This window comes from Canis aureus, chromosome 24 (assembly GCF_053574225.1).
Source record: "Canis aureus isolate CA01 chromosome 24, VMU_Caureus_v.1.0, whole genome shotgun sequence".
In the NCBI taxonomy this organism is placed as follows: Eukaryota; Metazoa; Chordata; class Mammalia; order Carnivora; family Canidae; genus Canis; species Canis aureus.
The window spans coordinates 2888341-2914080 of NC_135634.1; the positions used below are offsets into that span (position 1 = coordinate 2888341).

A 25740-nucleotide genomic window follows, 5' to 3' on the forward strand; every position below is an offset into this window, starting at 1 on the left:
TTCTTCCTTATATAAGACAGTCCCTCCCTTTGCAAAATACTCAATAATGCTTTTTGCCTCATGTCTGCTATTCCTGTATCCATCCTACTGCACTGTGACAACCCCAGAGTGACCCCTACATCTCCCAACACTGTGGATTAAGATCCACCCCCAGAGACGATCATGCTTCTAATAGTAAGAACAGCTGCGGTGATGCTGGGAATGCCTGTTAGATAACTCAGCCCTGCACTACTGATTTCATCCCTAATCCTCGATAAACTAATCTCTGATGGTAGGATTTCAGGCACCTGATTGGGTGACTATTTGGGAGCAAATGAGACTCCCTGGTCCTACTCCAATCACACAGGAAGAGAAGCTGTTCACGGGTTAGGCCAACCCCTGACTGAGACCCCAGTGAGGTAGTTCCATTTTATCATTGCCAGTTTTGGGAGCAAGAAGGCTTTATCCATATCCATCTATCCATAGATGGTAGTTATTAGGGCCTGCCTGAGGAAATGGTTTTTTGAAACAGAATATAGGTATTTTGTCTGCCATTGCCAAAATTGATAAAATGCCTATCCAGTTTACACCAAGCTTTCCAACTTGAACCGCTAATATGGTATGAATGGGTATAGTACAATTCGGGGTATCTGATGGCCTGCCGTGCCTCCAGCTGGCCTGGCCCACACTGGTTCATGGACAGTACTGCTCTGACAACATGGAGAAAAACTTAACACAAGCTCCGAGCAGCAGCAGTTTGAATTCAAAAAGCCTTGAAGATCAGTTTTAACCTGTGTCAGGAAAGGGGCTGCTGCTGTGTTCAAATGGTGGCTTCTTCTAGGAGTTTTGAGGTTATGGAAACAATAATGAATGTTTACAATGACTGAAAAACCTGGTCATTATGTACATCCACTTTTTACATTAGAATCATTGGTCACATTTTACTCGGAAAAGAAAAAAAAAAGTCTTTCCAACTGTTAGAAATATTTCCAGCCTGCTGTTTAGAATAAGAGTATTTCTTGCTCAGTTTACCAGGTTAGATCTCTGAATAGGGTCCCTGATTGGTTTGAAGGGTAATGTCTGGTTAAGGAAAAAAAAAAAAAAAAGGATTCCTATCTATGTCACAATTTTCTTGAAAATTATGGAAAAGATCTCTTCCACTTTATTTTCTAAGCATTCTTTAATGCATATATATTGAAATAGATGCCTCTTCCACCACTTACCTTGTCTTGCAATGTGCACTATAGAAGATCAGATATTTCTAGGTGATAGAATAAAGGTGGGCTGTAGGATAATGGGTATGAATGAGTTGAAGTCCCTAAACTACTCCTGTCAAGGATCTGTTTCTTGGGGTTGTGCAAGAAACATCACGAGCAGCTCCAGAGCTTCCAGTTTCACTTCAGAGACCAATCAGAGAATAATTTTGTAGTCAAAGGGAACAGAATCTCAACATGGCCCTCAGTGTACTAAGGGCCTAAGTAACCCCAAATTTCTTCAATGCAGCATGAAAGGAAGATATACACAATACTAAGTGCCTTGCAAATGACTCAAGGCTATTCAGTAGTTAACAAATTACTAGGTTCTACTTGGAGATATCGATTAGTATTCACTAGTCCGAGGTAGGGAAGGTGAATAGATCCTCTTACCCACAGCCTTGCTAACGAGTGGTATATTATACTGAGAACAAGTCTCCAACCCAGGTGGAGTCAAGCCTTGGCAAGCAGGCACAAAACCAATCACAGCCTATTCTGTAAGCTCAGTGGAGTAGCAGCTCTCTATCTTTTTAGGCACTCCAATAAATACCATATTTGAAAGATTCACTCAGGGCAAAAATCCAAAAGATGAAATCCTTTCTCAGCAGCCACGCAGGAGACAGGTTAGAATCCTAAGCCAAAGTTGCCTTTCTGAAAGGTTTGGTCTACCAAGCTTGCTGGATTCTCATGATACCTTAAAGGACATTTCTGGGCAATCCACATACCTTAGGTGCCACTCATTTTGCCAATGAAAAATTATTTCTAACATGCGTTATGCTAATATTAACTACACATAAAGTCTTCATGTCCATTGAAGATAATTGAGGTTCTTATGATGGCCTCTCTAATGTAGGCCTTTGATTAAGAATCTTTCAAATGTTTATGAATCTCTCATAGGATCTACACTCTGGGTTAGAGCACATCAACTGTAAAACAATTTCCCCTATGTGTAAAGTATGAATCATATGCTTTAAATGAATTATTTGAGATAAATTACAGATAATACAAAAGATGGGTTAGAAAATCACAAAACCATGAAACAGGATAAAGTAGTCCCTAACTGAGGAAGTCAGAGACAGCAAGCATTTTATGGTGCATATTAAGAAAAGCTCCTAAAAAATAAACAATCCAAGAAAATGAGATAGACATACTTTTTTTATTCCTCCTTCTATGTACAGCTACAATTCCTGGGTATTATATAGAAAACAAATATAAGCAGAATCTGAAAGGTAGAGAGAAAAGGGCAGACTGGCTGGGGACTTTCAGACCTAAGGAATGACATTGGTAGTGAATTCTAGGGTTTTTATTCTGCCTCATATATATCCCAGATTGAGTGCTTAGAGAAACCAGCAACTCAAAAATGCCAGTGGGGGACGCCTGGGTGCCTCAGCGGTTGAGTGTCTGTCTTCGGCTCAGGGCGTGATCTCGGAGTCCTAGGATTGAATTCTGCAGGGGGCTCCCTGCAGGGAGCCTGCTTCTCCCTCTGTCTGTGTCTCTGCCTCTCTTCTCTCTGTGTCTTTCATGAGTAAATAAGTAGAATCTTTTTTAAAAATGCCAATGGGTTTAGTTAAAACAACAACAACAACAACAAAATCTTGCTGTCTAGCCAAAGAACCAGGTAAGGGCTACACTAGTAAGACAACATTTTTAGACAATAATCGATTTTACTCCAGCCAAAGAAAACAATGATCCTACCCGGACCCATGGCGGCAAAAGCTGAATGGGAAGTCCAGAGCTTCCTCCTCTCACCAGGCTGCGTTGAGGGCTCCAGCACCCATCACACAATCATCCAAATGGCATCAGAAGAAGCCAAGTAGTGGGCTAGGACAGCCGTGGGGAGATGCCCTACCCCTGTCCACTGAAGTGGTATTAGTAAACAGTCAAGACTTTTACCAATACCTAGTGGTAGTGACGCCACCTCCCTACCCCACCCCCACATGGTGGTGTTGGTGGAGAATTAAAGAGACACTTCTACCACTTCCAGACGAGAAAGTCTCAGCAAAGTGATAGAAGATATAAGGAAGAACCAAGTGGAAATTTTAGGACTGAAAGTAAAACAAGCAAAATTAAAAAAAAAAAAATGTGGATGAGTTCAACTGTTAAGGAAAGAATGGGTAAGACAGAAAAATTAAAAAATAGAAATTACCTAACCTGAACAAAAGAGAAAATAAGATTTTCAAAGAATAAGGACAACAGATCTTCAAGGACATATGTCATCAGGCTTCCTGGAGGAGAGGAGAAAGAAGATGGGGCTGAAAAGTACTCAAAGAAATAATGGCCAGAGGCACCTGGGTGGCTTAGTCAATTAATGGCCAACTCTTGATTTCAGTTCAGGTCATGATCTCAGGGTCCTGGGATGGAGCCCCATGTTGGGCTCTACACTCATCGTAGAGTCTGCTTAAGATTCTCTCTCACTCTGTCCCTCCCCCCTCCCTGCAATGCTCTCCCTCTCTCTCTTTCTCTCAAACAAATAAAACCTTTAAGAAAAAAGACAGTATGGATAATCAAAATGAAATTCTTTTTTAAAAGATTTTATTTATTTATACATGAGAGACAGAAAGAGAGGCAGAGACATAGGCAGAGGGAGAAGCAGGCTCTCTGCGGGGAGCCTGAGGTGGGACTCCACCCCAGGACTCCAGATCATGACCTGAGCCAAAGGCAGACCCTTAACTGCTGAGCCACCCAGATGCCCCTCAAAATAAAGTTCTTAAATGAAATGAAAGCCTCTTGGATATTTCATGTTATTCTGGAAAGATGAAGGGGGATGGAACTTAATCCTTAAAGGGATGGTATTTGCTTACAATTAACTAGATTAAATTTCTCTATACACAATGTGGACTTGAAAGAATATTTATATATTTTTTATGAATAACTATATAATTATTATAAGAAGTTATTTAATTTTATATGTTTCCATATACAAATGATATTTTTGTGTTAGGATCCTGAGAAACTCACATGATTTGCATGTTTATTAGTAAAATAGTGGAATGATTGTTTTCTCCTGTGAATTTACAACATTCCTGTAAGTCACCACCAAGAAGGTAGTATTTAGAACTATTTGATAGAAGCAAAAATTATGTCTCAGAGAGGTTCAATGATTTAGAAACTCATAGATCTAAGATTAAAACCCAATTAATCTTATTTCAAGTACAGTCGTCTTCAGTAAGCGTTAGGCGCCTGAAAGAACAGGTGGTGTTCACTTCACTTCCTGCTTAAATGTCCAAAGCTTTCACTTTGATTATCTTCCTGTCACTGAGAGCCACTGTAACCCAGTTGTTCCACTTTTTCTCACCACTACCAGGGACATTACTTCTTTTTCTCTTCTATTGCCCTGAGTTCCATGGCTTCATTTTTGTCTTTCATGTCCTCAACACTTGTCCTAAGATGCTTTTAGGTATTCATTCAGACGACTGAAAGAAAAACAAAATACTTTAGTACATGATGTTTTTATCTAGAGCAGAATTAATCAACTAAATAACTTATTTTTGATATGATAAAAACAATATACAAATCCTGGAATGAAGACCAGGGTGCTGTGATTCAAGAAGGTTCTCAGAACTGGGCAGACCCCCTTTCCCCACCCCCCAACCCCCGCCCCTGCCACGTCTGTACTATAGTCCAGTCTGGGATTCGGACACAGTCGCTCTTCCTTTATGCTCCCATGGAGAGCCGTATTCTCTCTGGATCACAAGCACAGTATATAAAAAATAGCATTACATTTGGAGTCAGAGAGCCTGAGCTTGATATAGTAGGCATCTGTCGGCTGCTCTAATATTGTGTGTATGGCAATTTAAAATAGTAGAAAAACAGTGAGATGATTGGGCACAAATTTACCATAATCTACAGCATAGTTACTTAGCACTTTAAAGTTCTTCAATCAAGCAAGACTCCACACCCCACTTTGAGAGGGGTTATTCACTTAAAAATATCCTTAGCAACACATACACTAGGGGGTCTATCCACTAGCATATAGGACATTACTGATAAATTGTTAATGGTTAAGTTACTAATGCTCAAATTGGGTGATGTGGATTGGGGCTATTGCAGTCTCTTTCAGGAGCAAAGTATAAAAATCCAGCAGGCCCCCGGGGCATGCCACATGCTTCCTGGAAGACAGGAACAGTGGTTTTGAGATTGTGCCACATGTGCCCTTGGAGGTATAAAGAAAATTTTTGAAAACGTGTTAAGGAAATCTACCTCCAGATCCTTACATTTCTGGTGTACCTCTTTTCTAAAACTAGTTTTCTTGGGAACGTGCCTGCCGCAGGCCACCACTCCTTTCCATCACCATTCTTGCAAGGCTCTTCTATTCAAAAGAAAAGCAGACTTCTCATCCAAAACCAGGGACATAATATGTGGGGCTCAGTGCAAATGAAAATGTGGGGCCACTTGTTCCAAAATTATTAAGGTTATCAAGATACTGACAGTGGAGCATTAAACCTAGCGTGGAACCCTTCTGAGCTGGGCGTCCTGTGCTAGCACCCATGATGGCTGCCTGCTCTCAGCCTTATCACACCTTATTATGGCACATTCTTTGGTGGGAGATGACAGTGTGAAGGCACTGGGCAACAGGCAGCGAAAGAATTCCACATATTGGAATTGGTATGGAACGAGTAAATGAAGAACTTTCACAGGCCAGGTTGTTTTTTACTTATTGTTCTCAACAAAACGGAAAAGGGGATGGAATCAAGTTATCAGATGAAAGGTGATCAAAATTAATTTTGATGAGGGGATCCTGGGTGGCCCAGTTGATTAAGTATCTGCCTTTGGCTCAGGTCCTGATCCCAGGGCCGTGGAAGTGATCCCTGAGGTGGGCTCCCTGTTCAGTGGAGAGCCTGCTTCTCTCTCTCCCTCTGCCCCTCCACCCACTTGTGCTCTCTCTCTATCACAAATAAATAAAATCTTTGAAAAACTTTATTTTGATGATAGATCACTACATGACTTTTGACACATAACTGAGAAGGAGTTCAAAGAATCGAATGGCATTCCTGCAACAAACCTTTGACTCCCATCTACTCATTTATACGAATAGGTGTGCTTTAAAATTTTGTCTATAAAAATGATAATAGGAATAAAATCAGTGCTGAATCTTGTTCCATTTCAGGTGATAAATATACATGAACATATGTGGATATATATAAAAAATGTGTTTTAAATCTCCAACTATCTTATTAAAGGATATAATTGTAATAAAATTTTATTTTCTGTTTGATAATCTCCTGACAAAGTATGTGTAATGTGTTTATGACATTTTTATTAATTTTAATGTAATAATTATAATAACTTAGCTCACAAAAAAACTTCTTGAACTTTGAGGTCATAGAAAATTTTGTAAATTAAAATTTAATTGTATCTACCTATTTTTATCATAATACGTTGATCACTAAAACCCTTTCAAGTATAAAGTATGATAAATTAAAATTAAAGTCTCTTCCCTCTAAGGGAAGTGGAATAAAAGCACAAATTCAAAAAGAAAGATGAATAATATAAAATTTTGTACTATTAAAGAAGTTGTTCCTGTAATTTTTTTAATGGCTGCTGATGTTATAAATTCATGGTATTTAGATTCCATAGACTACATTTTGAAAAATAATGTAATCATTTATTTTTAAATGCCAATATTTTCAATATCCCAGAAATTAAGTCCTAGCAATGACTAAAAATTATGATGAAAAAAATTGTATATATCATTTTTCAAATATGTAAGTTTAATTTTTTTTAAGTGATCAATTTCAGTTAAAGACTGAAGACTGCTGTTTGGGGGTCTGGGGGCACCACATCATGGAAGACCCCATGCCAGCTCTGTCAGGCCAACAAGTCCTACCTTCAGAATATTGTTGGGATTTTCATACGTGTACTGCCCAGAGCAGTAGTTTGTAACTCCTGCTAACACTGTAGAATTACCTTGTGACCTTTAAAACATACCAATGGTTGACAGAATGAACAAATCATGGGAATAAAAGGCACAGCATAAGGAACATAGTCAATGATATTGTAATAACATTATATGGTGACAGATGGTAGCTTCAGTTGTAGTAAGCATAGCATTATACATAAATTTGTTGAATCGCTATGTTGTACGCCTGAAACTAATGTACATTGTGTGTAAACTACACTCAAATAACAAAATTAAAAATAAAAACACTGATGGTTGAGCCTGTCTCCAGAGATTCTGATGTAAATGGTCAGGCATTAGATAGGCAGCAAACCGTCTCTGTTTCCCAGATGATTCTAATGTGCAGCCAAGATAGAAACCATTGGCATATGACAAATATTGGGACTTCCCTGAGCTACAACCTGGCAGTGTGACAGGTTGGTTTTTTTTGTTTGTTTGTTTTTTGTTTTTTTTTGTTTTTTTGTTTTTTTTTTGTGCTTGCTTGCTAAATCTATGTTGGATGAGATTTTGTTGGAGACTCACTGTCAGTGTAGCATTCTACCTGGAAGCAACATTAGAGGACTGGGTCAATACTCCCACTTTTAAACACTAGAGGTTTCCAGTATCTACCAAAGAGCACAATATTTGGCACACAAACTGACTTATGTTAAGTTCGCAAAAACTGCCTTTCCCATCCTTTTTTTCCTTCCCAACATACCTCTGAGTTATGTGGGTCCAGGACAGAAGTCCATGACCTGAGCTAAATAAAACAGCCAGGACTGGATTTTGGGATAAGGCATGTGACTTGAGGCTAGAAACAAGATAACTTCAGGAATACTGCCAGCATGTGTTCTCCCTACTGGATATAAAGATGGACATGTATAATCTGGGTTGCTGCTGGCTTATGGGAACTCAATGGAAGCCAGTCTTAGGATGAAGCCAACACTGGGATACAGAGTGCAGAAGGCAAAGGAAATCTGGTGACAGGGCTAAACCACTGGATCAATCCCCATCAGATGTATCACTTAAGCCAATAAATTTCCATTAGTCAGCCAGAGTGAGATAAGACCATGGGCTTTAGAACCAGGCTGCCTGAGTCTAAAGCCCAGTTTCGAAACTCACTAACTGTCATCTTGGCAGCTACCCACAGGTGCTGTGCCTCAGTGTCCTCATGTGTAGGATTAGGCAACTAATGCTTTCATCACAGAGTTGCCACGAACACTAAGTGAGTTAATACTGGGAAATTCCTTAGAACAAAGCAAGAACCACACTATTATTTAAAGTAATTAGCACATAAGTTGGGCTTAGTGCTACAATTGAAAACATCCTGATATATTTGAATTTTGATTCCACAGGTGGCCTCAAGCAAATCCCTTAAATCCCTGGGCCCTGGTTTCCCAATTTATAAAGTAAGAACATTGGTCTTACTTTGGGGAACATGATCCCCAAGGTACATTCCAGCTCCACTTTAGTAAATATGATTAATACGCATTGCATTTCAAGTTGTTTTCTCTCCCAATATGCATTTAGAATGAAAATACCAGAATGCCTCTTTCTTTTATTCATGCATTTGATAAATATTTATTAAGAACCTACCAAGTGTCCTAAGCACTAAGAATATAGTGATGTTCAAAATTAATTTCAAAAATTCCTACTTCATGGAGTTTCTGTTTTAGTGGGTAGACATAAACAAATAAGTACATAAAATATACAGTATGTGAGTCAGTGATGAGTTCCATGGACAAAAGAGGAGCAGGAAAGGAGCAGGGCAGGGCCAATTTTTAACAGGCCTGTTGAAGAAGCTCTTCCTAATAAAGTAACATTCATATCATCAGATGGGAGTATAGATATTGTGCAATTACGAAGAAACTCTCAGCTTCTTGAGGACTGACTGACATAAATTAGCAAATATAAAAATGAGATTAAAGCTAGTGGTCTCAAGAAAGATAATGGTGGTGAGCCTGTGAGCAGAGGCTGATTTAATGTGAAATAAGGGGACACCTGGGTGGCTCAGTGGGCTAACCATCTGACTCCTGATTTTGTCTCAGGTCATGCTCAGGGTGGTGAGATCAAGCCCCAAATTATGCTCCAGACTCAGCACAGAGTCTGCTTGTCCCTCTCCCTTCCCTTCTGTTCCTCTCCTCTGCCTCCTCCAAAAAAAAAAAAAAAAATTCAAGGTAAGGAAGCCTAAGTTTCAAAGGTTCTTATGTACACATGCTCTTTTGAGGACCCCATGAAGAGCTCCCAATGAGTTCTCAAGGTACTTGGTGTTTTTTTTACTTGAAAAGGGCACTTCATAAGGTATAAATTTCAGGTCCCACAAAATTTGGATCTTCCTCTTTGTACACATTAAGTGGTGAGGGAGGTGGTGGTATGTATTGTGCTAGGAGCATACAGAGCTCCTGTGATGCCCACTCAGACTTGCTGCTGGATAATTATCTGCCATCTCAAAGCCAGTGGTGGACTGCATTATTTATTATTCTCCACTCTTCACCCCTGCCTTTCTTCACCACCTTAGTCATGGGATTTTACAGTTCATCCCACAAGAGACAGAATTTATTTTCTTCCCTCACTGATATTAGATTCAACTAAGATTCCACTGGCCAATGGAATGTTCTGGATGTGATGAGAATACTTTAAAATATGCCTATGGGCTGGTGCTTTGCCTTTTGTGCTCTTTCCTTTTGTCATGAAAACAGTATGTCCAGCCTAGCCTATTGGCCCTTGAAAAATGACTAACACACAGAGCAGATCTGACCTCAAGCTAAGCCTGAAGCCAAGCCCAGCTAAGCCCAGCCTAGATCAGTTGCACCCCAGCCAACCCACAGACAAGAGTGAGAAATAGATGCTTGTTTTGTACCAAATGAGATTTTGTGGTTTTTAACTATTTGCATAATTCTGGAAATGCAATATTTTAAGCTTAGACTAAATTATGTTGTAGTAATAAAAGACCTCTACATTTCTTGCTTACGTTAGATACCATCATGAATATCTGAGGCTCTGTTCCTATTTTCCCTCGGGGACCCTCTCTGACAGAAGAGCCTCTGTCTGGACCTACCAGTCTCCTAGTGGAAGATAAAGAGATGGGGACTGTATGTACCAGCTCTTGAAATCTCTGCTCAGAAAGAACACACATGATTTAACTCACATTTACTGGCCAAAATAAATTACACAGCTGTAACTGAGTAGGGCAAGAATATACAACTCTTTTGCATGGAGCAATGTAAAAGGGAGGGGCCCTATAAGAAGGCCTCTACCCCAAACAGAATCAGCAAATTCTTTGAAAAATGATAAAAATCTACCACCACAGTGGTAGAGTACACATGAGTACATTTGAGTACTTGAACATTTTGAGTACACATGATGAGGGAATGGGTTGACTCCAACCTGTGCCACATCTTTTTCTGATTGACTGGAGTACACTGTATCTTGAATCTTCGAAGCATAGGGTGTGTTTGTGTGTTCATGTGGATCTACAGGTAATCATATGTCTCCTCTAGTAGGATATGCCCATCAGTCTTCTAGGACAGACAAACAATGATATAAAGCTTGTAATTTTCCCCCTAATACTATCAACATTGCTCTGCTTTCCAAACGTCAGTGTTTTCCATGGAAAATAAATTCGATATATTACTAAATTTCCAAATAAAGCACAATGGTTGTGTAGCAGAGCCATGACGTTTAGGGGGGACCTTGTTTTCCTTTGTTCTTCTGGAACAGTGAGTTCCCAAATACCTGGACATCAAAAATGATACTGCTGAACTCAGAATTTATCCAATCCCCATTGCCCCCTTTATCACAAAAGCCAAGTTTTATATTTCACCTAGCATGGAAGGAAAATTCTGTACTTTCTTTTACCTGTGAATTACCTTCTAAAGAGCCAGTTAATCAAAGTGTGCATCATTTCCCCCCCACCCTTGAAAAGTCATCTTTATTGTTGCATCATTCTTTCTGGCATTACTATTTTGTACATAAATCAAGATGGTCACCCTCCGTAAAGGTGTATACAAAGGATAATTTAACCATCCACCCAGCCATTTGGGCTAGACAGCTACCCATCTCCAAAATCTATCCCACTTTCTCACTTTTTCTCTGCTGCCGTGGTCTTAGTTCAAGCTTTTAGAAACCTTTACTATATTTTTGCCTTGGGTTTCTAATGGCCTCCTGATCTTGAATCTCTTCCCTTTCTATACCCCTAAAAATGCCAGTGAGACTAGAGCTTCTTCTGTGTTTTCTTTTGGTAACTGACATATGGAAGTTTTAGCTGGCTTGTAATCAATCAGAGGTAAGAGACTGATGCCCTCAGATAAATCAGACACCAAATAATGAAACCGTAGCTAATAATTTTGCATTTTCCTTTGATGTCCAATGTCCATTTGGAACCAAAGAAAAAAAAAGCCAAAAGGTAAATAGAATCTGTTTTGAAGTCTTCTTTATCAGCAGAGCTTAGGAATACAAAAGGTCATCTACATTTTGGATGAGGGTAAAATGACAAGGCATATCAAGGGATTTGAGATCTTGATTAAGCATTTGTGAAAAGTGATAGAGTTTTATGAGTCCCTGGCACATGGAAGTCCCTAAATACTTTTGATTTTCCTAAGGAAAAGTAAACAAGCACTTGTATTGAAATTTTAGGGGTTTCCAGAGTATGCATAGATCCACGACTGTAAAGTAGTTGGCCCTGGATAGGATCAAGGAAAAGAACAGTATTTGGATTTGGATCCCAGAAAGGTTTTTAGCCCACCCTATACAGGTCATCATTTTGTGTGTTTCTGGTTTATCCTTCCCAGGTTTTGTTTTGTTTTGTTTGTTTGTTTGTTTTCAGAGAAAGAGAGAAAGTGCAAGCAGGGAGGTGGGAGGAGAGTGAGAGAATCATAAGCAGGTTCCACACCCAGCCTGTAGCCTGACTCAGGGTTTGAGCTCATGACTCTGAGATCATGACCTGAGTCAAAATCAAGAGTCCAATGATTACCTGACTGAGCCACCCATACGTTCTTCCAAAGTTTCTTTTTGAAAAACTAAGCACGCGTGTGTGTGTGTTTATGCAAAAACGTATGTGTGTATATACTTACATTTATATACATGTTACATATATATAATTTACCCTTATTTCTTATACAATATAGCACACTATATGTTCACTTGCATTCTGCTTTTTTTTTTCCACTTGTGAGTATATTATGGAAATAATACTATACCAGTCCATAGATATCTGCCTTAGTATTTGTCACTACTAACTAATAATCTATTCCATGGCTTTCTTATTACTATGGTTTATTTAGCCAGTTTTCAAATGAGCCCTAGTCTTTCTCCGGTATTTTATTTTAAACAATGCTGTAATTAGTAATCTTGTGAGAATGTCATTTCATGTTGATTCATCTTGTGGATGTGTACCTTCACAATACATTCCCAGAAGGGGGATTGTTGGATCATAAGGTAAATGCATATGTAGTATTACTAGATACTGCTAAATTCTCTTATGTCACAGCTGTGATAGTTAGTTTTATGTCCCAACTTCATCGGTGCCCAGATATGTGGTCAAACATTGTTTTGGGTGCTTCTGTAAGGGTGTTCCTGGATGAGATTAACATTTAAATTGGTGGGCTTTGGGGATCCCTGGGTGGCTCAGCGGTTTAGCGCCTGCCTTCGGGGCAGGATGTGATCCTGGAGTCCCAGGATCGAGTCCCATATTGGGCTCCCGGCATGGAGCCTGCTTCTCCCTCTGCCTGTGTCTCTGCCTCTCTCTCTCTCTCATGAATAAATAAATAAAATCTTTAAAAAAATAAAAAAATAATAAAGCTTTTAAAAAATAAATAAATAAATTGGTGGGCTTTGAGTAAAGCAGATCATCTTCCAGAATGTGGGTAGGCCATATCCAATAAGTTGAAGACCTATATAGAGCAAAAGACTGATTTTCCCTGAGCAAGAAGGCAGTCTTGCCTACCAGCAAAGAGGCTTTGGACTTGAACTGAAGCGTCAGCTTTTCCTGGGTCTCCAGCCTGATGGCCCACCCTGCAGATTTTGGACATGCCACACTCCATAATTCTGTGAGCCAATCCATCAAAATACCTACAAACACATCTACAAACATACACAAACACATACATAACATCCTATTGGTTCTCTATCTCTGGGAAACCCAGGCTAATATAATGGTTATACCATTTTGCATTGCTGTCAGTAACATAGGATGAGTGCTTGTTTTCCCACAGCCCCATGATCAGGGTATTGACAAGCATTTGAATGTTTCCCAAACTGATAGGTAAGAAATGGTATCTTCGTTTAGTTTTAATTTGTGTTTCTCCTATTAGGAGGGAAATAGAGTATCTTCTTACATGAAAAAAACATTTGTATATTTTCTCTGGTGAAACACCCTGAGATTTTTAAGACGTGAACATCTCTTGCTATGGATTAAGCTAAACTGCTATTAGAAAGAGACTAGGTCTCCAAGATGAATGTAATCATTTTTTAAATAAGAATATCCATTCCCGGGGGTACCTGAGTGGTTCAGTCGGCTGAAGGGTCTGCCTTCAGCTCAGGTCATGATCTCAGGGTCCTGGGATTGAGCCCCACTTCAGGCTCCCTGCTCAGCAGGGAGTCTGCTTGAGATTCTCCCTCTCTCTCTGTCCCTACCCCCCCCCCCACTCTTTCTCTTTCTCTCTCTCTCTTTTTAAGATTTTATTTATTCATGAGAGACACACAGAGAGAGAGAAGCAGAGACATAGGTGGAGGGAGAAACAGGCTCCATGTAGGGAGCCCGATGTGGGACTTGATCCCGGGACTCCAGGATCATACCCTGAGCCAAAGGCAGACACTTAACCGCTGAGCCACCCAGGCGTCCCTCTCTCTCTCTCTCTCTCTCAAATAAATAAAATCTTAAGAAAATACCCATTCCTTTGTGGAATTCAGAGTACATATATCCTTTATTTCATTATACTTGTATTTCATTTTTACTAATCTGCATTTGATTAGCAAGATGATATATACAGAGAAATTCTTTTTGATTGATAAAATGTGTCCTGATGAGATTCTAGATTTTACAACAGACTTGAGAAAACTCTCCGGTAGAAGAGATGCTTTGTCGGGCACCTGGATTCCTGATCTGGCATCCCTCTATTAAGGTTCTCTTCCTTCTCTCCCCTTTTTACTTACTCCCTATCCTCCAAGTTTTCTGAGGTTTTCTTTGTGCTGATTGAATCAATACAAGTCTGTGCCTTGCCCCTTCTGGAACCAAATGCCTTCTTTTAACACTAGCAAGTATAAATAGCTGCTCAAAAGGTGCCAAGTGAATGCATTTCAGGTTAAATCTGCTTCCAAGGTGTTAACTCCAAAGAAAACTAAAATTTAACATCAGTGGATTGCTTATCCATTAATGATAATCCATTGTCCCCAAACTGCCAGCAGGAAATGAGTTTGATAAGAATGGAAATAGAAGGGAACAGAAAGTAGAAAGCTAGCAGTTTTCCAAGAACGGATGGTTGCAAGCTGGCAACTTATGAGATGAATATGCCTTGCAGATGTTCTATTTCCTTTAAGTTTGAATCAGTTCCATTTATTTAGAAGCTCAGAACATTTATTGAACAATTTCTCTTTGAATAGGTCCGCATTTGTCTCCAATATTACCTTTCAACCGTGTTGTGATAAATGCATGTATTGAAGGCAAATGGTGCCTTCACATGGTGGAGGTGTAGTTCCATGTTAAGTTCCTAGAAAGGGACTTCAAGATTTTTTTTACAAACTCTGAATTTCTGACTCTTTTAAAAAGAGAGAGAGAGAGAGAGATCTGGCAATGCTGAACCAATATTCCTCACTAGTTATAATTCATATGGAAGCTGATCCTGAATAGATAGCCAAAGCAATCTTGAGCAAGAAGAAGCTAGAGACATCACACTTTCTGATTTCAAACTATATTATGAAGTTATAGTAATTGAAACAGTATGGTCTGGCATTAAAATATATAGAGAGACCAATGGAAAAGAATAGAGCTCACAAGTACATTCAATGCATTTACATTCAACTCATCTATGGTGAGGGTGCTGAGAATATGTAATGGGGAAAGGATAGTCTCTCCAATAAATGGTGGGAAAACTGGATATCCAACATGAAGAAAAATGAAGTTGGATCCTTCTCTCTCACCACATATAAAAAAACAACTCAAAATAGATTACAGATCTAAACACATGTCTTGAAACTATAAAACTACTAGAAGAAAACATTAGGGAAAAGCTTCCTAACATTTGTCTTGGTAATGATTTTTTTGGATACGATCTCCAAAAAACAGGCAAGGAAAGCAACAATAGACACGGAGGACTGTATAAAACCAAACTTCTGCGCAGCAAAGGAAACAATCAACCTAGTGAATAGATAATGGAATGGGAGAAAATATTTGAAAATCACACATCTGGTAAGAAGTTAATGTCCAAAAAAAACATAAGGAACTCAAATAATTCAGTGACAAAAAACAATCTGATTTGAAAATGAGCAAAGCATATAGACAAAGTCTCAAAAGAAAATATATAGATGGCTTACAGGTAATTAAATGGTATTTAACATCACTACACATCAGGGGAATGCACAGTGATATATCACTTCTTGCTTGTTGAAATTACTATCATCAAAAAGATAAAAGATAACAAGCCTTGGTAAGAATGTAGAGAAAAGGGAAACTTTGAACACTGTTGGTGGAAATGTAAATTAGTACAGACATCATGGAAAGCAGTATGGAGGTTCCTCAAAAAATTAAAAAATAAAACTACAGTATGATCTAGCCATCTTACTTCTTGGTGTATATTCAAAGGGAATAAAACAAGTATCTCAAAGAGATATCTACACTCCTATGTTCATTTTAGCATTATTCACAATAGCCAAGATACAGAAACAACCTAGGTGTCTGTTGATGGATGAATGGATAAAGAAAATGTGGTATAAATATATACAATAGAATATTATTCAGCTTTTAAAAAAGAAGGAAATCCTACCATTTGCGAGGACATGGATGAACATGGCGGACATTATGTTAAGTGCAATAAGCCAGACACAGACGACACTATGTGATATCACTTACATGTGGAATCCAAAAAAATTCAAATCCACAAAAGCAGAGTAGAATACTGGTTGCCAGGGACTGGGGATGAGGAAAATGGGGAGAAATGGGGAAATATTGGTCAAAGGGTACAAAGTTTTAGTTATGCAGGACAAGTTCTGTAGATCTTATACAGCATGGTGACTGGAGTAAATAATAATGTATGTACTCTTGTAATTTGCTAAGAGACTAGATCTTAAGTGTTCTCACCATACACACCCACACAAATGGTAACTATGCAAGACGATGGCAGTGTTAATGGCTTGATTATGGTAGTCATTTCACAATGTATATGTACATCAAAACATCACATTGTACTCCACGAATGCCACTACAATTTGTCAATTATACCTCAGTAAAGCTGGGGCGGGGGGTGGGCAGAAGAGAAACCAAATTCAATGTCAATTTATGCCTGATACCTAGAAAAATTTTCTGTTCCTGCCTCTGGGTTACAAAGCAGTTGCCTGTTTCTTTACTGTAATTCTCATCACATTTATTGTGCCTATGATTATACATCTCTGTACCCCTAGAGACTGAGATTTCCTCAAGGTCAAGGATCTATGTATCTTTGGATCCTCAGCACTTGTCTGACACATGGTTAGATATGATACATGTTTTTTCCTGTGAATAAGTAATCAAATGTCTCTGGGTCTAAAAACAATGTCACACCATGAAGACAGAACAATACTGCTGACAGACCAACACCCAAAACTGGCCCAGGTAACCTGTCTCAGGTAACTTCTTGAGGTCATCTCTTCATTTATCAAAAGCATTACAGGCTTATGGGCTTATTGTGAAAAATACGATAATTTAAATAAAGTGCCCAATATTGCAACTGGCAGGGTGAACACATGCACACTGTACATGATTGATTTGGACTAGTTTCTTCACAATCATATTTGAAAACCTGAAAATAAATGGAGAAATAATACTCTTGATCCAAAGAGATAAATTTTCCATTTTTGATTCAGTCAATCGTACTTATGTAAAGTGAACTAAAGGCATTATTTAAAATTTTCCAGGTGCATAGCACCTGGGTAGCTCAGTCAGTTAAGCTTCTGCTTTTGGCTCAGGTCATGATCTCAGGGTCCTGAGATCAAGCCTCACTTAGGGCTCCTTGCTCAGCGGGGTGTCTGCTTCTCCCCCTCCCTCTACCTCTCCACTCGTGTTTTCTCCCTCTCAAATAAATAAATAAAACCTTATAAAAAGATGAAAATAAAATTTCCCAGGTGCAACATGGCCATCCCAGGGAAGCTGGCATAGTGACCAGTGGCCCACAGGAAGATCATTTACACATGAAAAAAGTTCTCAAAACAAGCCCATAAGAACCAAAGTACACCATCACTTTTGAACATTCCTATTTTTCTTCTTTAGGATTTTCTTAACTTTTTCTTTTGTTTCAAAGATCTTTTCCTCTTTTCTTCTTTCAAGCCAGTTGCCAGCTAAGAGGGAGCAGGGGTTCATGTTTCCTAAAAAGTCTGATGTAGATTGTCATTTGAGATTATATCAGATCTGACAGACATAGTTTTATCTGCCTCAGAGAAACTATACAAATGTTTATAAAACCTTGCTTTTAATAGATGAAAGGCTAATTTCACCATGGAATATGAGAAGTGAACATGAAGAGACGTAGGACAACCATCTCTGGAAGCTTGTGAGTCAGACGTTTCTAATTGAACAAGATTCAGAATTGGTTGCTTTCAGAAGATATTAAACCCGACCCTCTGATCGGACCAGGCCTGTGCTCCTAAGGGATCTTCCAGACTAGAAAGCTACAGACGAAGTAAACATGACAGAAATTGTCATTCCCCTTGTCACTCAGAAGAGCCATCTGCTCCTGAGTTAAAGCCATTTTCTATTAAATTCACCAGCATGCTAATTAAAGAACGACTGGAGGATGGTGAAGCTGCCAGATGCTATGAAGATATATCACTGTCTTTTTATATGGTTAGGCAAACGTTTAATTAAAACTGCAGCTGCTGTGTCTGCTCTGCTCACCAACACAGCTAAATTTCATTTACCTGAGAAAATCATTTCATATTAGTGTCTTTCAAGAGGTAAAACAACTTAAAACAGACTTTACTGAAATATTTAATGCCTTTGTACATGATTTAATTAAATGCATCAGTAATTACATCAGGATAACTTGAAACTGACTTTCCTTGGGGTTCTCGGTGTGTCTCCTGATAACTGATCAACTGTCTCCTCAATGGTATCCTTACTTGGAGAAGATGACCCAGAGCCCAAGTAGAGGTATGAGTGCTCAGCCTCTATTACATTTTACTTGGGTCTATGAGTTTTAATCCACTTAAAAGCTCTTTTTTTTGGTATTAAAAAAAAAAGGAGAAATTCTGAGAGGAGATGGATATGAAAGGGGTGCCAGGATTTGCCTGTTATGGAACTCTTGCTGATGACTAACATAATTATCAGCCAATGCCCAGAAATATAGACTACTGATCACCCCTTTTTAAAAAAAATTACAGCCATTTTCTCATTTTCAGAGTTTTGTAAATTTTGAACTTATGCACATTCCTCTCTTTTAATTGAGCAAAATATTTTGATCATCAGTAGATTTTAGCTAGAAAACACACTTCATATTACAAAGTCCAAAAACAAATCCTAACTATGGACAGATGCTAACTTCAGGTCAAAGGAGAGACAGTTTTAAATGAGGATGTAGATGACTGGGTATAGTCTCCTCCACTCATGAGGTTTTAAGTTAATGTTTTAAGGATCAAGGACTGGGCAGCCCTGGTGGCCCAGCAGTTTAGCTCCGCCTTCAGCCCAAGGTGTGATCCTGGAGACCAGGGATGGAGCCCTGCAACGGGCTCCCTGCGTGGAGCCTGCTTCTCCTTCTGCCTGTGTCTCTACCTCTTTCTCTCTGTGTCTCTCATGAATAAATAGATAAAAATCTTTTTAAAAAATTAAGGATCAAGGACAATGGAAAGGGGAAAAAATAAGGTTCAAAAGCCCTAAGTACGCTAAGATTTGAGTCTCAGTTGCAGGTTCCCCAGCTGATCTGCAGGGCACAAAAGCCTCCCCGCAGGCAGCCCGCTTGGTCTTCCTGCTTGGCTGTTCCCTCTATGGTGAAATGCCTTGCCTGAAAGAAGCAGCAGCGGTGGGATGTGGCAGAAAGTGTAAGTGAACCATCATCTGCCTGGACTGAGCTGCAAATTTAACCCAAAGAAATTTGGATTCTATTGGCTCTCCCTTGCCAGTATGCTTGACATCCTAGCAAGCAGTTGCCAAGCATAGTCAGACCATACATTTCCTTCAGATTTTCCAAAACCAAGGCAGTTTCCCTTCCAGAAGAGCTGGGAGAAATGCCCCAGTTACCATTTTGAAGGGTCGGATTCATGATGTGCTGCCATTAGGACAGCACATTGGACTTCATAGTTTTCTTTCTTGCTAAGGACCCTGAAGGGACTCTGCTTAGAGAAAATCTGTGCTATTGTCAGTTCAATGAAGTAAATATTTTATCACTCTGGCAATGCAACAGCTTGGTACCTAACCAACTATCCATGGAAAAATGGCTTCCTCTTTCAAATCACAGTTTCTAAAAGCAAGAGCAGAGAATCCCAGGAAAGCAGTAAAAGAGGCATACAAAGGAGGAATGAAACAGTGAGAGCTTGAGGGTAGAGCACTGTCTTGTGAGCCTGTACCCTGGTGTGAAAAATATATACATATATTTAATATTATTATAATTTTATATAATATATTATATATATTTTATTTATTTGAGAAAGAGAGAGAGAGAGCATGAGCACCAGGAGAAGCAGACTCCCCACTGAGCAGTGAGCCAGATGTGGGGCTCAATCCCAGGACCCTGGGATCATGACCCAAGCTAAGGACAGATGCTCAACCAACTCAGCTACCCAGATGCCCCTGAGTATATTTTCTTAATGAGGCTCCACACAGCATGGAGCCTAACCCAGGGCTTGAACTCACAACCCTGAGATCTAGACCTGAACTGAGATCAAGAGTCAGACACCTTGACCCTGATGTGAATTTTGATCCATTTCGTTATAATAGTGTTGGAGTATATGACTCTGAAATCAGTGGAATCAGCCTTTTCCTTCTTAAGCTTTGTTATTATTGTTGTTTGCTTTTCTTTTTCTTTTTAAGAAGAATATTCACTATTCTATAATCACACCACAACTATGTTTTGATAGCATGAGACACCATCACTAACATGTCAGTCTCCTTCTTAGTTTTCATTTGGGAATAAGCCAGTGCAGAAACTGAGAAGATAAGACACATGGAATCAGAGTGGGATTCCTTATATGCAATTTGATGGGGAGTGTTAGACAATTACTTCCACCTGGTCCGTTTTAGATCGGTCCTCGGAGCATCTTCTCCTCCTTTTTGAATATTAAATTGACTCTCCAAATTAAAAAAAATCAGACAATCAGGAAGTTACAACTTGACTTGGGCCTATCTGGTTTCAAACTTAAATTCTACTGCAGCTGCCCAGTGCATTCTGACACAGATAGAGGCTGGACTTGAAGATCTTAAACCAAAAGCTCTGATTACAAATATGTATGTCACCTGCTGCTCCATCATCAGAATCAACTGACCTAGGTTAATTCTCTTTGGAGAGAAATTTAAAAGTGGAGGAAGTAAATATTCTTATAAGAATCCCCCATTCGGGCAGCCCTGATGGCTCAGCAGTTTGGCGCCGCCTTCAGCCCGGGGTGTGATCCTGGAGACCCGGGATAGAGTCCCGCTTCAGGCTCCCTGCATGGAGCTGCTTTTCCCTCTGCCTGTGTCTCTGCCTCTCTCTGTGTGGATAAATGGATAAATAAATAAAATCTTTAAAAAAAAAAAAAAAAGAATCCCCCATTCTTCTTAAAACACACAAAGTAAACAGGCTTGGAGTCTTAAAAACCTAATTCATAAAAATTAAATATCCGCGAGGACATAATTGAAGAGGAATTCATTTTCCTGTGAGTCAAATAAAGAGGGAAAAAATTAGTTACCAAGAGTCAATTACAGGAAAGTAATGGAAAGTATATCATAACAATATTTTGCTCTTAATTTATAAGCATGGCACTAACAGGCCACTGCTTAGGAGGAAATGGACTTTGGATTGATTTCCCAGCAATGGGGTTATTCAGTTTCACCTTCCTGAGATGACTGGTTGTGGCTAAGGATGTAATTTGTGACTTTGTATTACAACAAGCTTATTGATCTTGGCCTTATTGGCGCCATCTGGAACCAGTTTAAATGCACAGCCAAGATGAAACAATAACTTGTAGAAAAAGTGTAATGTGTATTTTCAGGAAGGTTCCCAATCATGGCTCTTGACAATAGCCACAAGTAGCTAATTCAGATGGGACAGTATATTAATCTGCTAAGGCTGCCATAACAGAATACCACAGACTGGATGGCTTAAACAGCAGAAATTTATTTTCTTATAGTTCGGAAGGCTGGAAGTCTGAGTTCAGGGTACTAGGATGGCTAGATTTTGGTGAGAGCTCTCTTCTTGGTATGCAGACAGTTGCATTCTAGCTGTGTCCTCACATAGAAGGGAATGGGACACATGGAGAAGGAGATATTAAAGGGCTCACTTTCATGTCTTTTCTGTTTTTTTTTTTTTTTTTCTGATGTCTCTTCTCATAAGGGCACTAATCCTATGATAAGAGACCCACCCTCATCTAAACCAAATTAATTCCTAATGGCCTTATCTCTAAATACCATCACAATGAAGGTTAGGGCTTCGCCATATGAATTTTTGGGGAATATAATTTAATACATAGCAGTTAGCAAGAGACACAGACTTATAAATGCCCTCCAAACACATTTGTGCTCTTGTTCATTTAGCAATTATACTTGCACACTACTGTGGGCATATAAAGGATGCAAATATGATTAAGACACACATTTCCTGACCTTGGGTAGCTTTTAACCTGGTAAGGAATCTCAAATGGAAATCAGAAATTACAATGGGATGTGGTAATTGTAATAAATGTTTGCAAAAGGCATTACGGCAGGGTTTTATTACAGTGCAATAGGTTAGTTCATCATCGGTGTCTCTGAATTTATTGAGAACCAACTACAACATGCCAGACAATGGGCTTGGCACTCAGAATATAAAGATACATAAAAACATAGAGTACTGGCTCAGCCTGAAAAATATCCTAGAGAAAATGATGGTATATGCTCAACTTAGATGAGAAAGAATTATCCAGGTTGGCAACAGGGGAATGAGCACCCCTGGCAGTGAGAAGAGAGTGTGCACACACAATGGCATGATGCGCTGGGGCAGTAAACCCAACAGTGTGGGTGGAGCACAGGTGTGAAATACAGGTGTGAGAATGGCTATGCTGGTTGGAGAATGGCTTGTGTTGAATCCACGTGGTAAGGGTGGGAAAGAGGTGGTAAAAAAAATAGCCTGAATTTTATTCTGAATACATGCTGAAGATAGAACTATCCAACTGGATATGTGAGAGAAGAGTCAAAGATGACTCAAAGATTTTTGTGCTGAGAACTGGTAAAATAGACTTATTATTTATATAAATAAAGACGGAACATATGGGTGAGAAGTGGCTTGCTGAGAAACAGGAGTATGGTGACTATGGAGATTCATTTATTTCACACGTTTTTGGGGGGTAGGCTTGGAACTGAAAAAAGATGAAGGTTTAAGAGCTCTTAAGTAGGTAGAAATGACAGAACCTGTGGACCAAGTGAAGAAGAAGGAAAGTCTCATATGACCAACTGGCAAATGGGATCGGGAAGTGGACGGGGGGCCTTTCACCATTATGGGGAGAACAGGAGGGAAAGGAATTTTTTGGTGGGGAGGTATCAAGCTCTATTTTTCACATGTTCCATTTAAAGGGCCTGTGATACATCCAAGTGGAGACAGCATTAGAGTCTCTGGAGCTAAAGAAAGGAAAGTGCTAGAAATTGGAGTATCACTCTTTAGTGGTGGAAACTAAAGCTTTGCAATGAACAGAAGAGCATGTAAAGATGGGACAGAATGCAAAAAGCAGTCAATCTGGACCTAACTTTCCTGTTGGAGAAAGATACATATTATCTGTACAGAAGAGTCATGAAAGCCTTAGAGATCAAGTCATATTTTTATAATAATAATAACATAAAGAACTCAGTTTCAAAGATCAAAATGTAAGTGCAATTAAGTTAGTTCATAGAAGCTTTGTTTTTGAAAAATCTAGACTATCTTATTGTGAAAAAGTATTTAAAAATTTTTAATCAAAATATGTCTTCAGAAAAGTACACGTCATAAAAGTAAAATTCAATCACTTTTCATAAAATGAACACATTCTTTTAAGCAGAAAATAAACAGTATATTAACGGCACCTTAAAAGCCCCCCTTTTTGCTTCTATCAAGTCATTACCTGCTATGGTGACAATTATCTCATCTTGTAATGACACAGAGTACTTTAACCAGTTTATATACTTTCTATAAATAAAATCATCCAGTACCTATTCTTTAATTCTGACTTTTTTGCTCAACTCCATGTCTGAGAGATTCATTCATGTATGTGTAGATATACATCATGCATGTATTGCTGTATAGCATTCCACTGAGTGAATATTCCATCATACAATTATCAATATTAAGGTCAATAAGCATTTGGTTAGCTTCCCAGTTTGGGATGTAATAGTGGTGCTATAAATATTCTAAAAAGTGCCTTTTGGTGATTATATATGAGACTGCATTATTGAATAATAAGATATGCCTACATTTGGCTTTACTTTTCCAAAGGGGTAGTACCACTTTACATCATGAAGAGGTGTGCGAGTTCCAGTTGGGGTAAAATTTTTCAAGAGGAAAAATTGTTGCAAAGGGAAGTCTTCAAAAGAAGAAAACGGCCAAATCCCAAGATGAAATATTTTTTCTCATTTCAATTTTTAATGGGCTAAAAGATTAGTGATGGAAATAGGAATTGCTGGAGTACTATATATATATAATTTTCATTGTATCACTAGTGAATTACAACCCAATCCTATCTTCCAACTTAAAACTCACCTTCTCCAAGTCCATCTCAAAAGCTACTAACTCCATCAAGTCTATCCTCTCAATTAGCAGTGACATCATTCATTTAAACTCTCTCACTTTATGTTAAGTTTCAACCTGTATTTCAGATACATTGTATATCTTATCTCCCCTGATTTATTACCAGCTTGAGCTGGTTTGAGGGCAGAGATTGTACCTTTTTTCTTTTCTTCTTTTTTTTAGTATCATTATCTATTCCACATAGACTTTTACCCATGAAGGGAGGAGATTTTCATATGCTCGTTCAGTGAATGCATAATTTTCACATTTATTGGGCTGAGTCTCACTCCTTTATTTCCGGCACCACCATGTGTCACTATCTCCTTGCCCTACAGAACAAACGACTAAAGACTTCATTTCATAAACCTTAAGTTTGAAGCTCATCTCCAACTTGCCCCAGGGAGCAGCGAGTGAGGAGGAGTGTGGAGGGAAGGCAGAAAGCTAAGCAATTTTTATTGTTCAAAGGAATGCGGTGCAATATGCTCTCTGGGGAGCTCTGGGGATTTAAATATCAGAGGGATTGCTGGCAGCTTGGGTTTGCATATGCAGCACAGTTTGGGAATGCTCATATGGTGTGTGATTGTGCTGTGCCTAGAACTGACAGTGCCATCTGTTCCTTGCTTTATTGAACAATGGGACTTAGCCTGTCCTCTCCAAATAAGCACACATGCATGTGCGCGCGCACACACACACACACACACACACACACACACACGCATTAGCTCCAGCTTCTACCCCAGCCTCAACAGAAAACACTTAATTGACTTCCCATGTCAGGTTTTAATCTCAGTAGGAAATTTAGATGAGTCAGTTATCTAAGTCATGAGATCCTCCTCTTTCAGGGAGAACTGAGAAGTCCAAGTGGCTAGGAAACCGGTAATCATCACATGCAAAACCACTCAGTGTAGAAGATGAATTATAATGACAGATGGTAGCAGTTGGAAAAAAAAGGAAAAAACTATAGAAAGGAGCATGCTGGTGAAAATGTATCAGCATAGAAGTCAGATGTGGGCAATGTAATAAAATAGCAATACAAGATTATAGAACTTAGTTTTCAAAAAAAGGCTAAGAAGAACTATTCTATTTTGTTAGGTATACCTGTATACCTGTCCATAGTTTAGAAATAGTTATTTCCTTATAGCATCATTATTATCATCATCAAATACAGAAAAACGGAGCTCAGTGTTATCCAGATGCAACAGTCTTGTGAGAGATCATGTGACCTGAACAGAAAGGGAGAAGTTGAGCAACATGATTAATGAGTCATAGGTGCAGAAAACATTGTCTGGTATTTTTCTGTGCTTCTGGTATTTTTCTGTCTCAATTTTATGTAGTTATATTCTTTCCAAAAATATATGATTGAAAGTTTGACTAAACAAAACATAGTTTGATTTTTCCACAATTGTGGATCTTTTCACACACACACACACACAAATCACAAATCAAGAAAAGTCTTTTTTATTTCTTCAGAATAGGAGTCTACTTTGGACTCAGAAAATATAGGCATCATAATGATGGCCTTCAGAAT

The 25740-nt window shown here is 38.9% G+C and overlaps 1 protein-coding gene across 3 annotated transcripts in view; it reads right to left on the bottom strand.

Annotated features, from left to right (window-relative positions):
• Positions 1–2369: 2369 nt before the first annotated feature.
• NHLRC3 (NHL repeat containing 3) overlaps positions 2370–25740 on the bottom strand; it is a 62608-nt gene continuing 39237 nt past the window's right edge. For 2 of the 3 annotated variants that reach the window (XM_077867969.1, XM_077867966.1), the window contains one exon: positions 2370–4645. In XM_077867969.1, the coding sequence (XP_077724095.1) occupies positions 4615–4645 (31 nt within the window). In that variant the 3' untranslated portion in view covers positions 2370–4614. The remainder of the gene's footprint in view (positions 4646–25740) is intronic. The other variant, XR_013362723.1, reaches the window with a different exon arrangement.